We start from the raw sequence: 23,301 nt of genomic DNA, 5'->3' as shown, positions 1-23,301 counted from the left end.
CGGTCCACACGGACGCCCCCACGTGAAGAGAGGGGGTGCGGTCCACACGGACGCCCCCACTTGAGGAGAGGGGGTGCGGTCCACACGGACGCCCCTGCGTGAGGAGAGGGGGTGTGGTCCACACGGACGCCCCCGCGTGAGGAGAGGGGGTGCGGTCACATGGACGCTCCCGCATGAGGTAAGGGTGCGGTCCACACGGACACCCCCGCTTGATGAGAGAGTGTGGTCCACACGGACGCCCCCGCGTGAGGAGAGGGCTCCGGCGGTGGCACCACACGGGGCCAGCAGAAGGAGCAGGCGGCTCCCCGGTCCGAGGGCAGGGGCCAGGGCTCGGGCTGCCTGAGGGGCTTCTCGGGAGGAGAGGGTCTGTGCGCCTCCTGAGCACTTCTGCTCTCAGCGTCCGTCCCTCTGGAGGAGGAGCTTCCCGACAGCCTTGTCGGAAGTGGAGAGCGGCGTTCTCGGTGACCGGAGGCTCTTGCCTCCCTGCACGGGCTCTGCAAGACCCGCAGGGGCTGCAGGCCGCGTCAGCACTGCAGGGCCGGATGCCGGACCGCGGGTTCTGTTCGTGCGTCGGTTCTGGGAACCGCTGTGCGAGGCTCCAGTGATAGAGCTGCAGACGGGAGGCACAGGGTCCCGTCCTCGGGCAGCAGCTTCTGCCCTCAAGCGAGAAGCAGTAAATTCTCTTGTCCCCGACTTGACGATTCTTCCTGAGCCAGACCATTCTCGCCATCCCCACCCCCATGGAGGTCTTTCACCTGAACAGCCCCCCAAAGTGTCTTCTCCTGGCTTCTCGAGACAGGCAGCTCCTGGGGTGGGGCCTTCCGTGGTTCAGGCCCCATCCTTGCCCGGTTCGCACAGCCCCGCACACCATGCGGGTCCCCGCGGAGCACTGCCCTGTGGACCATGGTCCCAGCCAGGGGCCTCTGCCCCTCTTGGAACTCTTCCACCCATCCTCACCGTATTCTGGAGACGCCTCCCCTCGCCTCCCTGTTTCACCATCCTCTGTGGGACACCCCCCATCTCAGCCTGTTTTCTGTCTCCCTGGGGAGGGGGTCAGCCCTCCCATGGGTTAAAGAGCCATTGCTGGCCTCTGCGGAGTGCCAGCACCTCGGTCAGCGCCTGACCCGGAGCAGGTGCTCAGTGACGATCAGATGAATGTGAGAAACCCAGCTAGCTCGTGAGGAGCCGTGAGGAGGGCTCAGGAGGGAAGAAGCGCAGGCTGAGAGGGGCTTCTGGGGCGGGAACGCGGTGAGGGGCCTCCGTGAACGCCAGTTGATCAGGGCCTGAGTCTCTCGGGAGGGAGCATCCGGCTCGCAGGGCTGCAGGAAGAGCAAGCGGGACAGACGTGTGGAAAGCCCCAGGGATGGTCCAGGAGCGGAGAGCGGGAGGCTTGGGCAGGGCGCCCAGGAGCCTGCACCCCGGCCACGGCTCTGCTCTCAAGAGGCTGGAAAACCCCGAGGGCTTCTCGGCAAGGAGTGGGTGCGCCCCTGCGCTTCTCTAAACATAGGCTGCTTCCTAGCATGGTTCCGGGTTCACTGGGACCTTGAGTGGAAAAGAAGGGAGTTCCCGCAGAGCCTGCCCCCCGCCCCACCCCCACGCCCCCCTCTCCTCCAGAGGCTTCGTGACACGTGGGCGGTGCCCAGCGTCCCGGTGCCTCCACACGGCTGTCCACGTGGTGGTCACGCAGACGTACCCCGGGCCCTCTCCCTGGCCGCTGCGGGGCGGGCGGGGGTCTGTGCGCGGCCCACCCAGCCTGGCCCCTCTGTGTCCACAGTGCTGGCCTACATGCAGCTGCTTGAGGACTACTCAGAGCCACAGCCCTCCATGTTCTACCAGACGCCACAGAAGGAGCACGTGTATCAGCAGAAGAATAAGCTGCTCATGGAGGTGTACGGCTTCAACGACTCCTTCAGCGCTGGCGACGCCCCGCACGAGCTCGCCCCGCCCCCCGCCCTGCCCCCCAAGCAGCGGCAGCTGGTAAGTGGGGGCACCCCCCACCAGAGGCCCGGGACGCTGGCCCCGCTCTCCTGCTGGAATCTAGCTCTGCAGGAGTGGCTCCTCCTCCAGAGCGGGCCCCTGCAGCTGGGACTGGCTTGTATTCAGAATGTTTGCTTTCTCTGTGGACAGTCTTTTTTTTTTCTCTGTCTCTCTTCTGTGGTTCCAATATAGACCTCCCTGAAAGGAGGGAGTCAATCGAACCACAGGGCAGGCTCTGTGCGGGGCCATCTGTGGACTCGATTTACATACTGGGCAGCACTGCACAACCACTTGCACCCCCCAGCCGGGGCCAGCCCAGTGAGGACCAGCTCTGTGGAAGCGGGGTGGCTGACACAGAGCCACTTTGTGTTTCGGGCCGGCACACCCTTCCTGTTTTAAAACCCCTCCTGCGTCAGGACGCAGTGTAGACAGCACAAGAGGGGCCCTCCAGCTGTGGGCAGGCTGGAGAGGCGCTGGAACCAGCGGGGGGCACTCGGGTACACCTCTCAACCCTCTTCTCTCCGCCACCAGTTTACTAATCGCATGGACTGTGGTCAGGCTCTAGAATCCAAGCGCCCCGTCCAGCCGAGCTCTCTAGGAAGAGTACACCCGGGAGGGCAGTCCGTCAGAGCTGCACGTGCTGTCTTGCTCTCGTGCAGGCCGGTCTGCTCGTGTCTTAACCAGGGAGGGCCGCCTTCATCCTCTGTGAGGGGACGCTGTCCTGTCTGTTCTGGGAGCAGATGGCCAGACGGTGAAGGTCCTGAGGTCACTCCTGGAAGCTGCCTGGGCCTCAGCAGTCCTGAGACTGGGCCTTGAGCCCATGCCCGGTCCCGGAGTCGCCGAGCCTTGCCACACACAGTTGCCTCTGGGGCTGGGGCAGCCTGTCTCATGGAAGGAGGGCCAGGCTCAGGCCCGGGGTCTGGGTTCCAGTCCTGCACTGACCAGCTGTGTCTCCCCGGCTGTGCTCAGGTCTCAGCTCTTCGCCTGCCCTGCTCTCCCCACAGACAGCTGAATATGCCCGATTGTGAGTGTCTGTTGTTCACCACAGACACATAGATGCCTGCCCCAGGGACCCCTGAGCTAACATGTTTGGTTAAACAGCTGGGCCAGTTTCATTGAGATCTGGTTCTCTCAGCCCCTCCTGCCGGGTGCACAGGTACCCGTCGCCTGGCCCTGGACGTCCTGTCTGTCCCATGTCCTGTCTCCCACAGGAGCCGAGCCCTGGGGACAGAGCCCTGAGGGACGCGCCTGAGTCCCAGCCCCCGTGAGAGCTGGCACAGCGCCTCACCTCGCAGTGGGGCGGCGGTCCAAGGGGCTCTCTGGAGAGAGGCTGCCAGGGGGCCCTGGAGGGTGGGCAGACATCCTGTGAACGTCCCCTCCCCATGGTCCCTGTCACCCCCTCTTTAAAGTGAGGCTGAGACAGCTGGAGAGACGGGCTCAAAGCCCGCAGCAGAAGTGGAAGCCCAGACATGTGTGACACCCCCTGTGTGACCACTGGGCGCCCCTTCTCCAGTGCCACTGCAAGAAGTGTGACCCTGTTTTCCAGACAGAAGTGAGCATGACAGGTACACCTGTTGGCCCACGGGCCCTGAGGGCAGCCCGGTTCTAGGTGCTTTATGTGCACACAGCCATCTGCCGGAAACCTGAGGTGCAGAGAGCATCATGTGATGCCCGAGGCCAAGCCAGTCCCCCATGGCCATGCCAAGATTAGGGCCCAGGCCGCCTGGCTCCTGCTCCGCACCATGAAGTGCAGTCGCTCCCACAGAGGAGTGCTGGGGCCCTAAGGAAGCGGAGGAGCTGGGGTGCACACGCAAGTCCACGTGACTCCTTCCATCTTCCAGTGTGCACTTCCAGTGGACACAGGAGTGAAGAGGGCACCCGCCCCCCAGCTCGCCTTTGACGGATGTCCTTGACCCCTTGCTGGGCCGAGAAGCCGTCCCTCTCCGGAAGGTCCCAGCAGATCGGGTAGCAGCCTGCCTCCTTTATGTGTACATGCCTGACTGTTCTCTGCTTTTCTCCCTCCTGCCCTGTCTCCTCCCTCCTTCCTCTGTCCAGCAGGCCTCCTATGCTGCTTCTTCCTTCTCCTCTGTCTCCTACTGTGTCCAGCAAACTAAAGTGGCCTTCACCCCCGAGGACGGCAGTGCCGGTCAGGGCATCAGTGTGTCCGTCTCTAACTCCTTTCTCAGCCGGCACGGCAGCTTACCTGTGCCCTCGGTGAGTTGCTCCCTGCACTCGCTACCGGGAACCTGGGGAGTGAGACCTTTCCCTCGTGGCCGATGCCTCCCGACATGCGTGCTGCTGCCCGTCGCCAGCTCCGGCCCTCCACAGACCCCAGACAGGAAAGGTGGCCTGAAGGTCGGTGTGAGTGGCTGGGGTGGGTTGGGGTGGGACTGTTAGCAGCCACACTCAGAGCATCATTACTTAGGCATAAGCTGGCAGAGATGTTTTGGCCTTTTTATTCTGTTCTCCTACTGAGTATTGGGTCAGCCGTGTAGTGTTCTGTGCTTACAAAGGAATATTCCTCACGTAGGAAGCAGAGCAGGCTGTACCCAGTATGATGGAGCTGGAGTTAAGGGAGCTGCGTCAGTTAGCTTTCGCTACCTCTTGCTACGTAACAAATCACCCCAAAACCTGTGGCTTAAAAAGCAGTAACCATTTGTCCTTGCCGGAAAGTGAGAGTTGCTCAATTGTGTCCAATTGTTTGTGACCCCATGGACTCTACAGTCCATGGAATTATCCAGGCCAGAATACTGGAGTGGGTAGCCTTTCCCTTCTCCAGGGTATCTTCCCAACCCAGGGATCGAACCCAGGTCTCCCACATTGCAGGCGGATTCTTTATCAGCTGAGCCACCAGGGAAGCCTTGCCTAGGACACAGCTTAGCAGCACAGCTGTGCTGATCAGGGCAGGCCTGGCTGCCAAGAGCTAGACTCACCCACATCCCTGGCACTCCAGCGGGGACTAGTCTGGCAGTGACCCTCCTGACCCGTCCGCTACATCAGGCCAGCCTGGACTTGTTCACAGGGCAATCGGCTGGGCTCCAGGAAGACAGATGGGAACTTGCAGGCATCATAAGATCTCAACATAGGGCTGGTGTGCGTCCTCTGGGTCAGGCCCCAGGCAGTGCAGCCTGGGGAGGAGAGTGGACTCAACCTTCACTGGGCGGGGCCTTCCACGGGTCACCCTGTGGAGGTTGGGTGGCAGGAGAAGGGCTGGCGCGGTGTCTACAGACACGGAGGCGCTGATGCCTTGGAGGCCACGCAGGTCTGCTGTCTTCCTCTGGGATCTTCATCTGCTCAAGAACCTGACCACCCCCACCTCCTGCTAACTCTATCCAGTGACACCCTGGGTGTCAGGGCTTGGGAAAGGACTTTCCAAGGGAGCTCAGTGGACCCATCCCGAGGTGACCCACATCCTCCCAGGCCTCGAGTTCAGTCCTCTGGGGTGGCACTTTTCCTTGCCTCTTCTTCTGTGAATGGGAGGACTAAGTAAAATCACAGGAAACTTCCAGGCAGGTAGTAAGCTTGGAACGTCTGTCATTATTGCTCTTGTCTTAAGAGCCCTGGGTTCTAGTCTTGGCTTGTTCTGGTCCTGTGCATGAGTGCCTGGGCAGATGTCTTCACCTGCCTGGACTCCCTTTGCCCTCTTGAGTGACCAGGTTGACCTGGTGACGTCAGGGCCCTCGCCAAGTGTGGGTTCCCAGTGTCGTCTTGTCCGGTCTCCATATTTGGGAGCCACCCAGCACCCAGGTGAAGCTGGTCCTCCCCATTGAGGGGAACTCAGGATGCAGTCTTCCCTTTAGCGCCCAGACCTCGCCGGGTGAGGCAGGACCACTCCCCATCCCTCCCTGGCTCTGGTGCACAGGCGCCCTCTGTTTCTTCAGCAGCCACCTCCGGCAGCTCTTTTCACAGATCTTGCAAAACTTGGCCTTGAGACAATCCTAGGTCTTGACGTGTTTTTTTCCCTCTTCCCCTCTGTGAACAGAAAGTAAGTGTAAGTTTTCCTAAGAATGTCTACAATATCCCTTTTGAGTAGTTTGGGGAGAAGACTGAATGAACTGGACTGTGTACTATAGAATTAAGAAGAATTCGAGGACATTTTAATTAAGCTGGGGTATGAGTATGTCATAGTTTTCCCCTCAGCACACAGAGGAGTCTTACAGCATCCTGCATCTCAGCACCAGCTCCACAAAGGAGCCTGAGGGGAGTGAGCTAAGAAGGTTGCTTTATTTCACTTGAAGCGAAGCCCCTCCAGCCCTCCAGAGATGTTAGTAATGGCCTAAATATATGGAATACTTGACATCTGAAATGCAGAAACCCCGGAGAAATTATTTAACCATAATACCAGTACGTTTTTCATGTATAGTCTCTGCTTACATTTTGAGATGAGCCCCAGACAGAGGGCTTTGATGTGCTCTTGGAGCAGCGCTTCATTGCCAAATGTCTTTGTTCCTTCATCCCTGGACTTGTGTCATCAGTCCAGCATGGAATTCCCAAGAGCTGCCTCATAGGAAAATAGCAGGTACCAAATCTGAAGTTCTTTGCCCAGTGACCTGTTACTTCTGCCTTGTAACAGGAAGATTGAAAACCTTGCCAAGGGAATTGTAGAGCACTGCACTGATCAGTTTAAAATGAAGGAGGTGCTGAAGAAGCATTCTTACTCACTTTTCCTGGGATCCCACGGAAGGTTTATTTTGGTAAGAACGGAGCAGCTCCCAGTGTGGGTCAGGCAGCCAGAAGGATCCAGCACAAGCAGGACGGCCCGTCGTCCTTGAGAAGCCCATGCAAGGGAGTAGGCAGAGTGAGTCAAGCGGAAAGGAGACTCCGATTCAGGCAGGGCATGGACAGCAGTGAGAGTCACAGATGTCTGGGGAAGGCTGTGGGCAGTGGAGGCAGGACGGTGTCAGGAGGGGGCGCTTGAGTTGTGGTCTGAAGGCCAGTTAAGATTTCAGGGAGACGAAGGTCAGTGAGGGACCTGCCTGAAGGTGGGGAGTAGAAGCTTGTCTCAAGTATAAACTCTCAGGACTGAGGTCCAGGAAGAGCGGCTGAAGGGGTGACAACAGCCAGCCCTTCGCGCATCCTGCCCCTCAGTCAAAACCTGCTGCTCCCTCCTGGGTGCTGCCCTCTGGGCTCGGGCCCAGCTTTGACCGCTCTTTCCCCGCTTGTCCCCAGACGTGTTCCTGCTTGTGTTCCTGGGAGGTGCCCACCCTCCTTTTCACAATCTTTGTCTGGGTCTGCTTAGCCCCCAGTCCACAGACCCCCTTTCCTTCCTGGCATGCACTATGATTCTAGGAGACTTGAACAGCTACCCAGACATGTGGCATCTGGGACATTAAGACCAGTTTTGTAGAAGAAGGTGTTCAGGGAAATGATGAGTTACTGTGAGGCCAGAACGATGTGAAGAGCTAGGTGCAGCCACCCCCAGGCATGGACGGCCGGCCCCCTCGTGCCTTGCAGTATGCCTGCCCCTTGGCGGCACGGATAAGTGTTTGAGTGACGGGCCCCCTGAGATACACCTCTCAGATGTGGTGCTGGTGTCCTCTTCCTGCCCCTGGATTCCCTCCATCACTTGTACCCATGGCCGTCTGCCCTGTCCTCACTGCAGCCTTGCCCGTGCTGGCTGCCCGACTCCCACCTCTCCCCAAACTCCCATCCCTCCAGCACCAGTCCTTCCCCTACCACCCTGGATTCCCACTGCTGTTCCCACTGTGGCCCTTCTTGGGCTTGCATTTTCTCCATTCTGATCCCTAGTGGTGCAAAATCTTGGAAGCTGTGAGTTGGGTGAAATCTTGGAAGCTCTGAGTTGGGTCCATATTCACTTTACCCTTGACCAAGGTATTATTGGGAATCTATTAATAACCATGAGGGTTTCTGGTCCTCCAGACATTACAACACTGATGTTACAAAAGCCACCATCTTCCATGCCTATTCTTTCTTGGCTCACTGATATTTACTGTCACCAAGAGATATAGCTGGATGCTAGGAGTCTGTTGAAATATTTTCTTTACCATCTTGGCTTCCAAAATGATTCTGGAGAAGCAAAACTTCTAGAAGACCCAGAAGAAGAACTTCAGAAATACCCATAATAACTGTCTTCTGTGTTTAAAAATCTTTCGGGTAAGAAAGTCGTTTGTGTCCTGTTGAGGACTTCAGTTTAAAGGGGGACAGCGTGTGAAGCCGTTGGCCGTGATCCTCTGAGAGCTGGGCCAGGCTTCTATGCTGCAGCACACAGGCCCTTCTAGGACCCTGCCCCAGGAGAGGCTCGCTCTTTCCGCCCTGCTCCTTGGCCTCCTGTCATCAACCATCACTGAGACAAAGGTCGAAAGGCCAAACGGAAGGAGAGGGAGATAGGAAGGAAGACTGTGGACCACAGCAGGGGAGGGAGGGAGATAGGAAGGAAGACTGTGGACCACAGCAGGTATGTCCTCCTGCTGGTTAAGTAGGCTCCCACATCCCCCTTCTGTCCCTGTGTCTTCCTGACATCATCTTTTCCTCACTGGCTTCCCGCCTGGTCAGAGCGAACTTAACTCTGAGAGAGGAGGGTCTGTGGGCAGCACCGGGGGCCCAAGGCAGGCAGGTTTGTCTCTGAGTTGACCTCTCTTGGGCACTTTGTTCCGTTCCAGGGTTTCCTAGAGAGTGGCCCCCAGCACCGTCAGCAGTAGGAAAAGCAGGGCTGTTGTGCCAGCCGCGCAGGAGTCTTTGTAGGCCCCTCTGAGTCTGGCCTGAGATCTTCACAGGCTTTTCCGGTCTGCTGGGCCCTTGAAATTTAATGTGGCTCCTCCAGAAAGTTCCCCCGTGCCTTTCTGCCCTTCTTCAATAACCAGGTGCCTGTGTGGCCAGCGCTTCCCTGAAGTGTGACCTCCGAGTTCACTGCCATTCCGAGCCCAGACACGGCCTTGTAAGAAGGAGGCATGGGTGGGCCAGCACTCTTGGGGGCTCCTAACCCACTCAGGTAGAGGTAGAAGCCTGGCTCTGTGTCAGGCCCCCACCCTGAGCCCAGGGTGAGCCCACCTCGCCTGCGGTGGACACCCAAGGGCCAAGGACCACGGCTCAGGGATCTTGTCCTGGGGGCCCGCCAAGGCGGCTGCTCCGCCCCCTCTGTTTCTGTCCCTCCTCCTGAAGACTCCCTGACTCTTGTTGGTGCTCATGTCGTTGTGGGCAGTCAGCGCTCGCAGACTAACTTCAGACAGGTACTTCTCTGCCTCCCCTCGCTGATGCCTACAGCTGACTCAGTCCATGACAGCCCTCTGGTTAGGGACCACAAGGCCCCCAGATCCCTGGGAAGGTCCTGTGTGACAAGACCCCTGAGGGTGCTGGCCACGCGCTGATGGTTGCTTTTACTCTTGTGATTTCAGGCTGCTTGTCAACTTGTCAGGGGCCCTTCCCTCCTGCTCTGTGATGGAATGTTTACCCACATCCTGGAGATAGACACCAGACTGGAGAAGCTGAACCACTAGCTAAGAGTTTTAAGTCAGAGCTGAGGTTAGAATCAGATCCCCCTCATGAAAAGTACAGTGTCAGGTTGACATTTATGAATTATTCATTGACCAGTAAGCGTTGAGACCCAAGAAGGCTCAGAAGAAAGAAAAGCCTGTGCACAGGCCAGACATCAAGAGATGCGCTTTTTTTGTCCTGACAGTGTTCTGACGCGGGACAGAGTGTAGCCGCAGGCTCTCCGTAGAGTGCTAAGAGTAGGTGTGAGTTAGAGCCCCTGTCGTGCTGCATAAAGCCACACTGAGTAAAAAAAATAGTGGAGTTGTATTTCTAGAACTAAATTCAGATCACTGTGGAATCTGTACTAAATCTTCCTATGAAGAGTTGACGTTATCGAGGTTAATGTTTCTTTTTTTAATGCAGGGAAGCATTTCTTAAAATGATTTTATTTTTTTATTTCTTTTTGTCAGTGCTGGGTCTCCGTGGCTGTGCAGGCTTTTCTCTAGTTGCAGTGAGCGGGGGGTACCCTCTAGTTGTGCTGTCGCTTCCCATTGCAGTGGCTTCTCTTGTTGCACTGGCTCTAGGACACACAGACGTCAGCAGTGGTGGCACGTGGGCTCATAGTTGTGGTTCCCGGGCTCTAGAGCATGGGCTCAGTTGCTCTGCAGCATGTGGGATCTTCCTGGAGCAGGGATAGAACCCGTGTCTCCTGCATTGGCAGGCAGATTCTTTACCACTGAGCCACCAGGGAAGCCCTAAGGTTAATATTTAAGGAATATACAGAGCATCTCAAGATGTATTGGAGGTTCTCACAAAAATGTAATTAGCCATGAAACCATTGGCCAAAAATGTAGTGTTTTTCAAGGAAAATCTTGTGATTCAAATGCAAAAGCATGAAACATGAGAGGAAGCATAGTAAATTTCTGCTTTCACTTGTCCTCAAGTTCTCCTGAGCAGAACATTTTTGTTCTTCTACATCCTTTGTTGTAGAATTACAAATTAGAATTTTAAATGAATTTAAAAAGACTCCACCAAGAAGTTTATTTGAAAAGAGAGAAGGCATTTTTTGGACACACGTGACGTCGACATTGCCTTCCTTGGGCGAGCTGAGTGCTGTCTCCTTGTTCACACAACGGGACCCACAGCAGTGTCTCCCCTCGCCTCGGGTGCAGGAGCTCACAGTATCGGCCTACGACCCTGCCACTTGGCTTCAGAAACTCCGCTTTTGACATTATCTAACATGTAGTAATTATAAATTAACACAGGCATCTCAAAGAAGGAAGTTCCCTCCGGGCCTAAGACGGCTTTCATAAACATGTAGTTAACTGGGAGCAGGAAGGAGAGAGGAGACAGGCAGTCTTGTGGCCAGTTTGCCCCTTGGAGCGAGAAGGACTGTTATCAAGGGTCCTTCCTGGTGACCTCGGAATGGTCATGTCCCATCTGAGAACTGAATCAGGTGTGGTGGTTTCCAGGAGATCCTGCCCCAGGAAATCAAGGCTGTGTGTTTTGCAGCAGCTAAAAGCTTTACTTTCTTCCAAGAGAAATAACTGAGGCCCACATTGTGTGGACACTCACAGGCCCTATTTGAAGGACACGTCCGCTGAGCCCAGGACTGGCCCTGGGCTATAGTTCCCACTGGCTCACTATAGGAGAAGAAGGACCAAACCACCCTTGAATTGCAGCTCCTTTGAATATGTTTTCTCACAAATGAGGGATAAAACTTTAAGCCCCCAAACAAGCTGTCCAAGCTAAGTAGCGTCACGAGCCTTGGTGGAGCCAAGAGTGTACAAACACTTGGTGGCGACAGTCAGTCCATTCACTCAGATGAGCGCATTTCCCGTGATTGGTAGGGCTGGACGTTCTCCAGAGCGTGGCGCCCGAGTCACCGTGCAGTTGCTGTGATTGGCAGGGCTGGATGTTCTCCAGAGCTTGGGGCCTGCCCAAGTCACCCTGGAGTAGCTGTAACAGTCAAGGTCCTCTGGCCTGCAGCCTCAGCCCTTGGCTGCTGGCACGCTGACCGCCTCCTCTGGGCCCTGGCCTTCTGATAATCACAGGGATTAGATGAAATGTCTGTCATGTTGAGGAATCAGAAGTTTCCTTATGAAGATCTACTTTCCTGCTTTCTTGCCAACACAGCGCAGGGCCTGTCCCCAGTCATCTTTCATGCCAGGATTTAATGGAAAGGAAGTGGCACTGAAAAGGGTGCCTGGCCCGCTTCAGGAAGCTCTGCTACCTAGCACATCAAGGCCACACATCCAGGCAGTTGCCCTCCTCCTTTACATCCAGAAGACTCTCGGTGGTTCGTTCAGGTGTGTAGGTCGAAGAGTGGGTTGGTGGCTCCTATGTCTCTGTACCAAGTTACAATCCTCCTTACGAAGATGCAGAGACAGGCTGGAAGGGGCAGCCATGGACCTAGTAAGCCATGGCTGGGCTCACCTCGGCAGAGGTGGTGCTGGGACGGCTCCGTCACACTCAGGGAGCACTCTGGGCACGTGACAGGCCCTAAGCTTGCGATCCTGCAGCTCTGCGAGGTCTGGTCTGCTCACTCCACTCAGAGACCTCCCAAGTGATGACCAGCCTGCAAGAGGCAGTGAGCCAAGGCCTGACATACACGTCAGACACGTAGAGAAGAGATCTCTGTATCTTTGTAAGGAGGATCATAACTTGGTGCAGAGTAAATGAGGTGGTTCACATAAAACCTTCAGCACCTCATCTGCCCAGCGGGACGCCTTCAGTGAGAATAGCTGTCATCCCCACCATCATGAGATGGCTCTTGCTGGCGCTTTGACTGAGATCAGGGCTGATGCTGGGGGCCCAGTGCCCCTCTTCCAACTGCTTCTCCTCAGAAGTCACTCGAGCAGCACGCATAGATCTTCTGCAGAAACATGCCACCTCCCAACAGGCAGCCTGTCCCATTATAGACTCCTGGGCCCAGACAGTCTTACTCCGGCTATAAATAAAAATTCCTGCCGCAGAGCGCAGCAGCAAAGCCCAGCACCAGCCAGATCCTAAAATAGACTCCAGGCTGTGGGGAAGGCGTGTTTTCTGCTCCATGGCCAGCCCTGCGTTCTCCCTGCCCTTGTGAAATAAATGTGATCTTAAAGGGCCTGGAAACACTGCTCAGCGGAGGTGGTGGATACCGGATTTGTTGACTGCGGTACAGGCATGAGCCTGCAGAGGCCGGGAGGGACCGGCCTGGTGGTGATTAGAGAGCAGCCGTGCATCTTCCCCGTTCCCCCCCCCCCCCACCGCCCCCTGAAGGTGATGTTCAGGCCTGGCTGCTGTCCCAGCAGGACCGCATAGCTTGAATACCAGAGCTGAGCCCAGCTCAACCAACAACTATGTTGCTGAGGGAAGGAGGGCAGGGCAGCCAGCCACTCTGTCCCAGAGACGCCCACCCTCCTTCCCTTCTCCGGGCAGCCGCCCCGCTCCTCTGCTGTCCTCACCCTCGGTGGCCTCCCCTGCAGACCCGCACCTGCGCAGCCAGGGCAGCTTGCCCATGACCCCCCGCACCCACTGTCGAGACACTGCTGAGTCGGGCAACATTCTGGGCACCTTGGTTAATAACAGCGTTAGGATCCGTTCCTAAACATTCCCTCATTCAGTAAGTATGTACTGAGTTAATTAAACGCCTCGGCTCTGTTTTTCGAGGCACTCCTAAGGGTATTTTGGAGGGCAGGAGAGGAGAGCTGACGCTGATTGCTTGTCACCCAGCCAAACTTACAGGGCGTCTCAGTAAACGCACACAGAGCCCCTGGGAGGGAGGAACTGCTGTTTCCAGCCCCGGTTTAAAGAGGAAGAGACTGAGGCTCCAGAACTCACACCCCCTGCCCGAGGTCACACGTAGAGAGCTCAGGACCCAGGTGCAGGTCTATATGACTTGAGCACGTGCCCTCTCAGCAGTTGTCTCAGCTCCCAGAAAAGGTACCTGCTGTGTGTGTGTGTGTGTGTGTGTGTAAATTAGGGCTTGGTTACTGCAGGGCCCACTCCAGTGCTCTATGCATTTTCACGCTTCAGGGATGGGGGGGTGTCAGCACACTTCAGGACCCCAGAGCCGGCATTTGGCCTGGTTCGTTCTGGCTGCTGTAACAGATTACTGCAGCCTGGGTGGCTTATAACAGCAAGTGTGTTTCTCGCAGCTCCAGAGGCCAGAAGATCCCGGCCCAGTATGGTTGGGCGAGGCCCTTTTCCTGGTCGCGGACTTTTCTTGGTCCTCATGTGGCAGAGGGTAGAGCCTCTTTTCTGTAGCACAGACCCCAGCATCTGGCGGGGAGTTGGGGGTGAGGATTTCAACATATAGATTTCGGGGGGGGGGCACCAACATTCCGATCATAGCAGCACCAGAGGTGAATCATGAGCGAGGCAGAGTCGTGGCCAGGAAAGAGGCCCCTGTGCGTGGGAGTGAGCATCTGGCAGGCCTGGGGGCCGGACTCCTGCGGGAGTCTGCAGCCACTGCCCCAGAATGGCTGGCACGGGGGTCCCTCAGACAGTCTCCCAGGACCGGCTGAGCCGTCCCCTACCTCAGCTGATGCATTTCACTGGTCTTCTTCGGGCAACTTCTCTGCCAGTGAGAGCGCCTCCCTGTGGCTGTGGGGGGAGCATCCTCCAGAGGTGAAACAGCCCCCAAAGCCAGACACACGCCACACCTCGGTCACCCCCAGCAAGGCCCTGGCTTGGACGGCTGCTCTGAGAGGTCAGACGGAAGGTGGTGGCCCCTGGCCCTGAGGAGGGTGCCCCATGGACGCTCAGGCTCCACGGTCCCGGGGGGAGGACAGCTGAGCCCGGGCTCCGCCGCTGCAGGCTTTTCCCCAAAGAAGGCACGTGGACAGATGGGACCAACAGGAACCCAGGCCTCATTGTCGGCACTGTGCTTCTTCATGTGTTCCCCTGTGTGTCTGGGTTGGCCTTGAGCTTCTGAATTAGGTGGGAGTAAAATGTGTGAGGACAGTCAGTTTTTAGGCAGGTACCTTGGGTCGGATATAAACCAACAACCATGGGGCTTGTGGCCTCACCAAGGAGCGGGGAGCTCCGAACTCTGATCTACAGCCCGGGGGATGGGGGGTGGCGCAGAGAGGGGTGTGCTTGTCCCTTGAGTGACAGCAGCTCTCCCTCCAGGTTGAAGTGCAGCTTTAGAGAAGCCCTAAAGGAATGAGTGGCTTTAGCCTCCCGTTAGTTTAGGACTTCATTTCTTCTTGCTCCATTTCAGGATTTCAAAAATCCTGTGCCGGGTACTTCCTGGTGGTCCAGTGGTTAGGACTCCTTGCTTTCACTGCCAGGGGCCCAGATTTAACCCCTGATCAGGGAACTAAGATCCCACACACCTCACCAAAAAAAAAATCCTATGCCAGAATGTAGAGAAGACAGCTGAGCGAGCGGTGTGCCTGTTTGTTTTTTGGACGGGCTTTTGTCAAGTTCCAGCCCCTTATGGTGGGAAGTGAGCCTGGCAGGGGCTTCAAACTCAGCCCCTGCCGCACAGTCGTCCCTGTTTCTCTAGGACAGTGGGCAGGCCTGGCCACCCGAGGGGACTGTTAGCTGGTGGTCTCCGACCCTCCTTCCACAGCAGAGCCCGGGCCTGAGTCTGTGCTCACGGGCTCTGCTCTCTGCCCAGCCTGACTTAAGCCTTTTCTCTCATGATGGGACCCTCGGAGAGCAGAGCCTTGCGGTCCTAAGGGGGCCGTCAACAGAAGGGCGTTGCACTTCATCTGTTAAAGAAAGAAAACGAAAGAAAAAAGATGGGCAGAAAAGGAAATGCACTCAGAAATTTTTAGTGTTTTGGGAGCACAATTCTTTCAACCATTTTTAAAGCCTATCACTTCCCTTCCAAAGGATTTGAAGTGACTACCATATTGAAAAGGCTTGTGGTATTTGACTTTCAAGGACTAAAATCAGATTCATCAAAAAAAACTCAAAATGAGTAAATGTGACCAGGTGTCTGCACACGCTTGGTTCAGTCATGAGGTTCCTGGAAGGACAGTCGGCATAGACAGGACCACATAGGTTTGATTTTCTGACAGAGGATGGGACCCCCCCCCCCACAGTGTGTGGTGGGGTGCACTGCATCCCCCTGTGTGGACACTGTGGGCAGCTCTGGGTGGTCTTCAGGCTCTTCTCAAGGGGCCGCCAGGCCAGGGTGGGGGGGCCTCCAGCCAGAGGGCCACAGGGGTGGCATGGCCTGAGCGGTGTCTTCGTTCGAAAGACTGTGATCGGCCCGTCACGGCTCAGCCAAGTTAATCTAACGACTTTTTCTCTTGTCTGTTTTCTTCTTCCCTCCTCTCGTGTGCGTGTCTGTGTCCCACTCTGACCCTGCAGTACAAGTCTGTGTTTAGGTCCTACTCGCAGGATTTCGTGCCTCACAGCCAAGCTTCCGTCCAGCCTTTCCTTCCGTCTACCTCCTCTTCCTCTCCACACTTCCCACCTGTCCACCAGTCTCAGAGCTCTGATTTAGCCGTGCCACCCGTGGCCAGTCTGCCTCCCAGCACCCTGGACGGGCTTCTCTCGTCTTCTCAGGAGAGCAGCTTTCACGGGAACACTGTCTGCCTTCCTTCCGAAACCTCTTTCACTGACTCGCCCCAGACGCCTTCGGTGAGAACTCAACACGCACGCCTCCACACGGGGCTGCCCGCTCCAGGAAAGCCTCCACCCGCCCTCGCTCTCGAGGCCATTGCTGGCGTGGGCCCTGTCGCGCTGTGGCTGGGCTGAGGGGTGCGCAGGTCCCCCGCTGAGATGGTAGCCTGTCAGCTTCCAGAGCAGAAAGCAAACCTTCTGTGTGGATTCCCAGCAAACTAGGATCTCATTTTCCACAGATGGGTTAGTGGCCACTTAGAGATGATCTGTTGTCATAATCATGAGATATAAATGCTGCTGGTTTTTCATGTGGTTAGGGGTTTCTAGAGAAGGGCACAGAGGTCTCCGACGGCCCAGGGGCAGTTGCGTGTTGAGTTGCTGTGGTACTGAGGATGGGGGCCTGCTTGCCGTGGGTCAGGCGGGCTTCAGTGCCTCCTCCGGGCTCAGGACAAGGCTGCTGTGCACGGGGACGGGGGGACGGGGCAGGACAAGTGCAGGCGCCTGCAGCCGGCCCCCCAGCGTGGGGATGCTCTCCTGCCATCCGTGATCGCCCCCCACCCCCGTCCTCTTGCCCTCTATGATCGTCCCTGTCCCATGTCCACCCACCCTCCATGATTGCCCCTGTCCCCTGCCTTCCGTGACTGCCCCCTGTCCCCTGCCCTCTGTGATTGCCCCCGACCCCCCATCCTCCATGACTGCCCTTCGTCCCCCGTGCCCCATCCTCCATGATTGCCCCCCGTCCTCTGCCGTCCGTGATTGCCCCCATCCCCTGTCCTCTTGCCCTCTATGATCACCCCCCGTCCCACATCCACCCACCCTCCATGATCACCCCCACCCCCCGCCCTCCGTGACTGCCCCCTGTCCGCCGCCCTCTGTGATTGCCCCCATCCCCCGTCCTCCCTCCCTCCCTCCCATGATTGCCCCCCATCCTCTTTCCCTCTGTGATTGCCCCCCATCCCCTGTCCTCCCTCCCTCCCATGATTGCCCCCCACCCTCTTTCCCTCTGTGATTGCCCCCCATCCCCCGTCCTCCCTCCCTCCCTCCCATGATTGCCCCCCATCCTCTTTCCCTCTGTGATTGCCCCCATCCCCCGTCCTCCCTCCCTCCCTCCCATGATTGCCCCCCATCCTCTTTCCCTCTGTGATTGCCCCCCATCCCCCCGCCCTCCATGACTGCCCCCTGTCCCATGCTGCAGCCCCTACTGTCCCTGCTACAGCAGAGCACAGAGGAGTACACCTCCTCCAGGGCACTTTGAGGGCCAAAGTGCCCTTGACGTCTTTGGAGAAGCTCCAGCAGGAAACCTGGGTCCCCTCTGACAGAGGCAGGCAGTAGCAAAAACAGCTTTGTCCCCTGACCCTGGGAAGGGTCCCCAGGGACCATCCTCCCCTCCTTGAGAAAGAGCATCCCAGTCAGGGCCAGCCTGGCGGGGCCATCACAGATGGGTATCTCTCACCCTGTCTCCCCCAGAGCGAGCACGCCTATGAGGGGGACTACGTCAGTCTGTATTGCTCTGGCCAGAGCGGCGAGGAGCTGGCCCGCCCTCGAGGAGTAAGTAACCTCGGGCTGCCTCGTGCATGCGGCCAGGCCTGCGGCTCGGCCCTGTTCCAGTCAGCCTGGGGCTCCCGCTCATGCCCGGCCTGGGGCTGACTTGGCTCCGCAGGGAGAAGACGGAGCTTCTGGTGGAGCTTTCTTTGCTTTCGCTTCCGCGTGTGGGTCCCCTGCAGCCTGGCCGGCAGGCCTGCTGGAAATCACAGAGCAGCCGGCTCAGTCCTGGCTAGCTACTCTCAGGGATTTCTTTCCGCCCCATCATCCGGTGTTGAGGCCTGTCTCCTGTCCGTCCTCAGGCAGGGATTCCTCTCTCCCGCACCAAGCTTTCCAAACCAACACCTTTCCCCCAGCATGCTCCCCGTCTGCACCCCTGCTCCCAGGGCAGCTGGGGGGCCCCCCAGGTCTCACACCATCGTGATCACCCTGGTCTTCTGCTGTCCCAGTCCCAGTCAGCTCTCCAAGTTTTGCTGCAGCAAAACATGAGCAAGTGCAGAACTTTCCAGAATAACTCTCCCCACCCTGAGCCAGGTCCAGTCCCTAGAGGGGCACCCTGAGGGTACTCCGTCCTCCTCTGGGGTCAGCTCAAAGGGCCCAGCCATTGAAAGCATGGTCACTCTCATTGTGATGACCCCCGTAGCACCTCAGATATCCACACAAGCAGGCCCCACTTTAGGAATTAGCAAGTTGTAGAATGCAGTGGAGTTCCCACTCCAGTGGGATCCAGCCTGGTCCCTGGGAGCTGTTTTTCCCCGAGTGTCCCCTGCATCTTCCAGGCCAGCCTCTGTACACGGAGCCCGTCCCAGGCTGACCTTCCAGGGCTCCCCTCCCCCTGTGACCCTCCATGAGGACGTTTCTGCATCTTTGTGTTCCCCCCCGGGCCCCCCCTTCTCTGTTGCAGCCTGGGCGGCAGACCAGGGGTGCCAGGGCCGTGTGATCACTGAGAGGGGTGGGCCAGGTTCCTGGGAAGGAGCCAGGGCGCTGGAGGAGGGGAGGGGCTGCCTTGTGCGCCTGAGCAGCGAGGTCCTTGGGAAGCGTGACGGGGTCAGGCGAGCACTGCGGTGCAGAGGGCATCTGTCAGCAGAGGTGTGCTGCACACCCCCGGGCACAGCGGCAGGGCCGCAGCCTTCAGCGCTGGGCTCGGGGGCAGGCCCCATCCCTCCCCACAGTCTCTGTTTCTCTTGTGCCCAGGCACGGGGATGCCCGCCAGCAGGTAGGGTGTTGGTCAGGGCCACGGAGGAAGGGCATGCACTGGCTGAATTGGCCGCGTGGTAGGCAGCCCCCGGGCGGCCCTTTCTGCCGGGAGGTGATGGCATGGCTCCATCTAGGCTGGCAGCTGACGGAGGCGTGAGCAGCGGTACCTTCACTCTCCTTGAAGGCAGGATGCTAGTCAGAAGAGGCCGTGCTTCCTGTGTGCCGGTCATGATGGACATGTTTGCATCTCAGGCTGCTCCCTGGGAACTCGCACCCCGAAGCCGCATGCAGGCAGGTGCTCTGCGGAGAGCGGCCCAGCAGGGGCAGCTGTCAAACACCCAGCTCTGCCTTCTCTTTCCAGGAGTCACCTGCGGCGAAGGACGGACACTCCAGAGACACCACGTCGGCCGGCTGTGTGCCCGGGAAGGAGGGCAGGGACAGCGGGGACAGGTAGGAAAAGTCCCTCGTGGGGGTGGGCTCCCTGAGAACAGAGCGTCTGCCGTCTGGTGACCACCACCCCCGCCCGCAGGGCCTGGGTGGCTTTGTGTTCACGCTTGGGCTGCACAGATGCTGTGCTTTTTACAAACAGAAAGTTTGTAGCAGCCCTGCATCAAGCCAGTCTATGGGCACTGTTTTTCCAACAGCATCTGCTCGCTTCGTGGTTCCTGCATCACAGTTTGGTAATTCTCTCAGGATTTCAAACTTTTTCACTATTACTGTATTCATTATGACAGTCTGTGATCTTTGAGGTTACTATGGTAATTGCTTTGGGGCATCACAGACTGTGCCCGTAGAAGATGGCAGACTGAATCGATAAACATGGTGTGCGTTTGGACTGCTCCACACAATCTGAATAGCTGTCTCCCCCCCCCCACCCCCACCCCCTACCTCTTAGGCCTCCCTGTTCCCAGACACACAGTATCGAAGTTAGGTTAGTTAATAACCCCACATTGGCCCCTAAGTGTTCAAGTGAAAGGAAGAATTGCTCCTGTCTCACTTCAAATCAAAAGCTAGAAATGATGGGGCTCAGCGAGGAAGGCATTTTGAAAGCCAAGACAGGCCTAGAGCTAGGCCTCTTGCACCAACCAAACAGTTAGGCATGTTGTGAAAACGAAGAATGTCCTTGAAGGAAATTAAAAGTGCTGCTCCAGAGATCACATGAATGGTAAGAAAGAGAAAGCCTTCCTGCTGGTACAGAGAAAGTCTGGGTGGTCTGGATAGATCAGACCAGCCCAACATGCCCTTAAGCCAAAGCCTCATCCAGAGCAAGACCCTAATCTCTTCAATTCTGTGAAGGCTGAGCAGGGTGAGGAGGCTGCAGAAGAAAATTCTGAACATAGCAGGGTTGGCTCATGAGGGTTCGGGAGAGAAGCCGTCTCATAACGGACAAGTGCAGGTGAAGCAGCAAATGCTGACGTAGGAGCTGCAGGAAGTCATCGAGAAGACCCAGCTCAGGTCATTCATGGGGGAGGCTTCACTAGACAGCAGATGCTCAGTGTAGAGGAAACAGCCTCCCCTGGAAGAAGATGCCATCCAGGCCTTTCATAGCCGGAGAGGAGAAGTCAGTGCCTGGCTTCAAAGCTTCAAAGAACAGGCTGACTCTCTTGTTAGGGGCTAACGCAGCTGGTGACTTGTAACTAAAGCCAGTGCTCATTCACCATCTGAAAATCCTAGGGCCCTTACGAGTGATGTGAACTCTGCTCTGCCTGCACTCTGTACGTGGAACAGCAAAGCCTGGGTGACAGAACATCTGTTCACAGCATGGTTTGCTGAATACGTTAAGCCCACTGTTGAGACCTGCTGCTCAGAAGAGAAGATGCCTTTCAAAGTAGTGCTGCCCATGGAAAATTTACCCGGTCACCCATGAGCTCTGATGGTGATATTGATGTGTGATGAAATCAGCGTTGTTTCCATGCCTGCTGACGTAACATAATCCCACCCCTCAAAGACCTTCATGCCAGCCCACAGACGGCCACTGCTTCTTGAGTATCTGCATACATACTGTTCACCTTAGAAACTACCCGTAACAGTGTTTTCTTCTTCAAATCCTAAGCCAACCTCCCCTGCGCCTCTTACGAGTTCGAGTGTAATGAAGGAGTATAAAAGATTCCCACCCCCAAACTTTTTATTGTGAGTTTCTAGAGGTAGTGTGTATGTTTTTTGTCACGTGTATTCGAAACTGTTATGAACATGACCCTCAGTCCCTAAATATTTCAGCATGCCTCAAAAGTGCCAACCTGATTACAGTATGATTGTCACACCCAAGAAGAGTAATAGTAAATTCCTTCTGATATGCAAATGCAGAAAGTGAAGAGGAAGCAAAGATCCTCCTGATGAGGGTGAAAGAGGAGAGTGAAAAAGCTGGCTTGAAACTCAACATTAAAACTAAGATCGTGGCATCCGGTCCCATCACCTCATGGCAAATAGAAGGCGGAAAAGCAGAATCTGTGGCAGATTTTATCTTCCCAGGCTCCAAAATCACTGCAGACAATGACCACAGCCATGAAGTTTAAAAGACACTTGCTCCTTGGAAGAAAAGCTGTGAGAAACCTAGACAGCATATATCTCGTAAGACTAATTTTTTTGGAACCAGGTCAATCAGGATTCATGTTTGCATTTAGCCATATGTCTCTGTAATCTTTGGTAACATTCTCAGTGTTAGCCTGAGTCAAACATGACCAGGTGTAGAAATAAGTAGTAAGTCTCCAACTTGCACGTAGAAAGGGTAATTGCAGGACCCGCCAATCAGCTCTGCCACCTGCGACTTCATGCTGACGTCCCCTTCTTTGTGAGATGTTCCACACATTCAAGTTTTTCCTCCCTCTTTCGGCTAAGGTTTGGCTGCTTCTGGAGTCCCGGTGCAGAGCTCAGCAATACCTGTTGTTTTTGTCAAGCCTAAGCATAAATAGTTAAAGATGCGGTGAAAATAGCAATAGACAAGAGAAAAAAAATGGAAAGCTTTCCCCAGGGGCCCGTTGACGAGGGCTGCCCACCCAGCCTTCTCTGGCCACTCCTCAGAGTCGTGCCCGTGGGGTCCGTCTGTGTGACGCAGCGGCTCAGGTCTCCCCGAGTGTTGCGGGATGATGGGTGTCCTAGTCTAACACCCAGCGGCAGAGGTGTCTTGCCAAACAGCAGCAGCTCAGCAGCTCCACTGCTGAGTGGAGGGTGGGGTGGGATGCCATTTTTCAGAGTTCAGGTGGCCCTTGTACGAGAAGCAGAGGGATGAACATGTTGATGGGCTGGAACCCATCCCTGCGACGCTGTCCTCTTTCCGTTAAGGCCAGAGGACTGCGCGTGGTTTTGCTTGGCCCCTCCAGATGGTCAGATTTTATGTCTTAGATACTGAGTATTAAAAATGAGGCCTCTGACCACAAGGCCAGTCAGTGGCTCACGGGGTCCTTCATGAGAATGACGGGAATCCCAGAGAAAATGCTAGGGGAAAGCACAGTGCCTACAGACCCCACGGCCATCTGCCTGCTGTGTTCCCCACCCCAACTCCCCATGTGCCTCTCTGGGGCTTCTCTCCTCCTCCCCAAACTCCTGCTCAGCACTTCAGCCTCAGCTTGCCCGTCCTACCCTCAGGCCTTCCTGGCCCTTGTCCCCACCAGCACCCCAAGGACGAGGGCCTGGTTCCTGCTCCCCTTCAGTCCCCCAGAGAGGTGGCCCCAGGCGAAGACCTGGAGTGGCATTGAGATGCATGCTGGCCTGTGCCCCATCCCGCTGGCCCTGGGCCGTCCTCTCCTGGAGTACTGGCCGTCCGTGCGGTGGGCCTTGATGCAGATGAGTGAGGCCGTTACTCCTTCAGAGCTCTCAGTGGAACCTTCTTGGTCTGCGTGCTTAATCCCTTCTACTTAACCAATGGAGCACCCAGAGAGCAGGGACTATCCTGAGGTCACACAGCTTATCAGCAGCAGAGTTGGAAACTGAGCTGCGTCCCGGCGTCCATCCACCCCCGGCCTCCTGTGGAGGGGTGGGAGCGGGTCTGGTCTTCACGTGGAGCTGCGATCCAGGGAGGACTTGCTCGGGGAGCAACGGTACCACCCACACCCCACACACAGGGCCACGCTGCCTTGGCCCCAGGCACGTGGAGCCCCAGCCCTGTTGACCAACACAAATCACACCTCTTTCCAGGGCCCTGAAGTCGCCAGACGCTTCAGAGGCTCAGTCCGAAGAGGAGGTGGACGAGCTGTCCCTCATCGACCACAATGAGATCATGGCGAGGCTGACCCTCAAGCAAGAGGTGGGTTCCTCACAGGCCGTACGTGCAGCGTCTGGCCCAGAGAGAGGATGAGGGGGCGTTGAGAAGGGAACCTGGAAGTGACCCACACAGAAAGGCCACAGCCAAGTGCTGACCCTGGTGGCCCTGGACTGTGGGCTGTGCACCCTCTTGTCCTGGCCCTGTGCCTGGGCCACTGCAGGTGCTCCAGGACGCTGGGCACACGGGCGACTGCCCGGAGGAAGTGTGCTATCCCCTTCTTCGACACTTGGAGAATGAGCTTGGGCAAGTGGCCTGTCCTCCGTAAGCCCCGGGTGACGGGACACTGGAGGCTGTTGTGAGCACGAAGCCCATGTGGGTGCTTGGCCTGGAGC

General features: G+C 56.8%; 1 protein-coding gene across 16 annotated transcripts in view; it reads left to right on the top strand.

Annotated features, from left to right (window-relative positions):
• Window positions 1-23,301, top strand: part of RAPGEF1 (Rap guanine nucleotide exchange factor 1) — a 134,554-nt gene that overhangs the window by 97,466 nt on the left and 13,787 nt on the right. For 4 of the 16 annotated variants that reach the window (XM_043469896.1, XM_043469900.1, XM_043469894.1 and 1 more), the window contains 6 exons: window positions 1,775-1,977; window positions 4,033-4,332; window positions 15,718-15,990; window positions 17,440-17,520; window positions 19,073-19,161; window positions 22,843-22,951. In XM_043469896.1, coding sequence (XP_043325831.1) covers window positions 1,775-1,977; window positions 4,033-4,332; window positions 15,718-15,990; window positions 17,440-17,520; window positions 19,073-19,161; window positions 22,843-22,951 — 1,055 coding nt within the window. The remainder of the gene's footprint in view (window positions 1-1,774; window positions 1,978-4,032; window positions 4,333-15,717; window positions 15,991-17,439; window positions 17,521-19,072; window positions 19,162-22,842; window positions 22,952-23,301) is intronic. The other 12 variants (XM_043469905.1, XM_043469904.1, XM_043469901.1 and 9 more) reach the window with 7 other exon arrangements.

Source organism: Cervus canadensis, chromosome 5, assembly GCF_019320065.1.
Source record: "Cervus canadensis isolate Bull #8, Minnesota chromosome 5, ASM1932006v1, whole genome shotgun sequence".
Classification (NCBI taxonomy): domain Eukaryota; kingdom Metazoa; phylum Chordata; class Mammalia; order Artiodactyla; family Cervidae; genus Cervus; species Cervus canadensis.
This window is presented reverse-complemented; position numbering and strand designations above follow the sequence as displayed.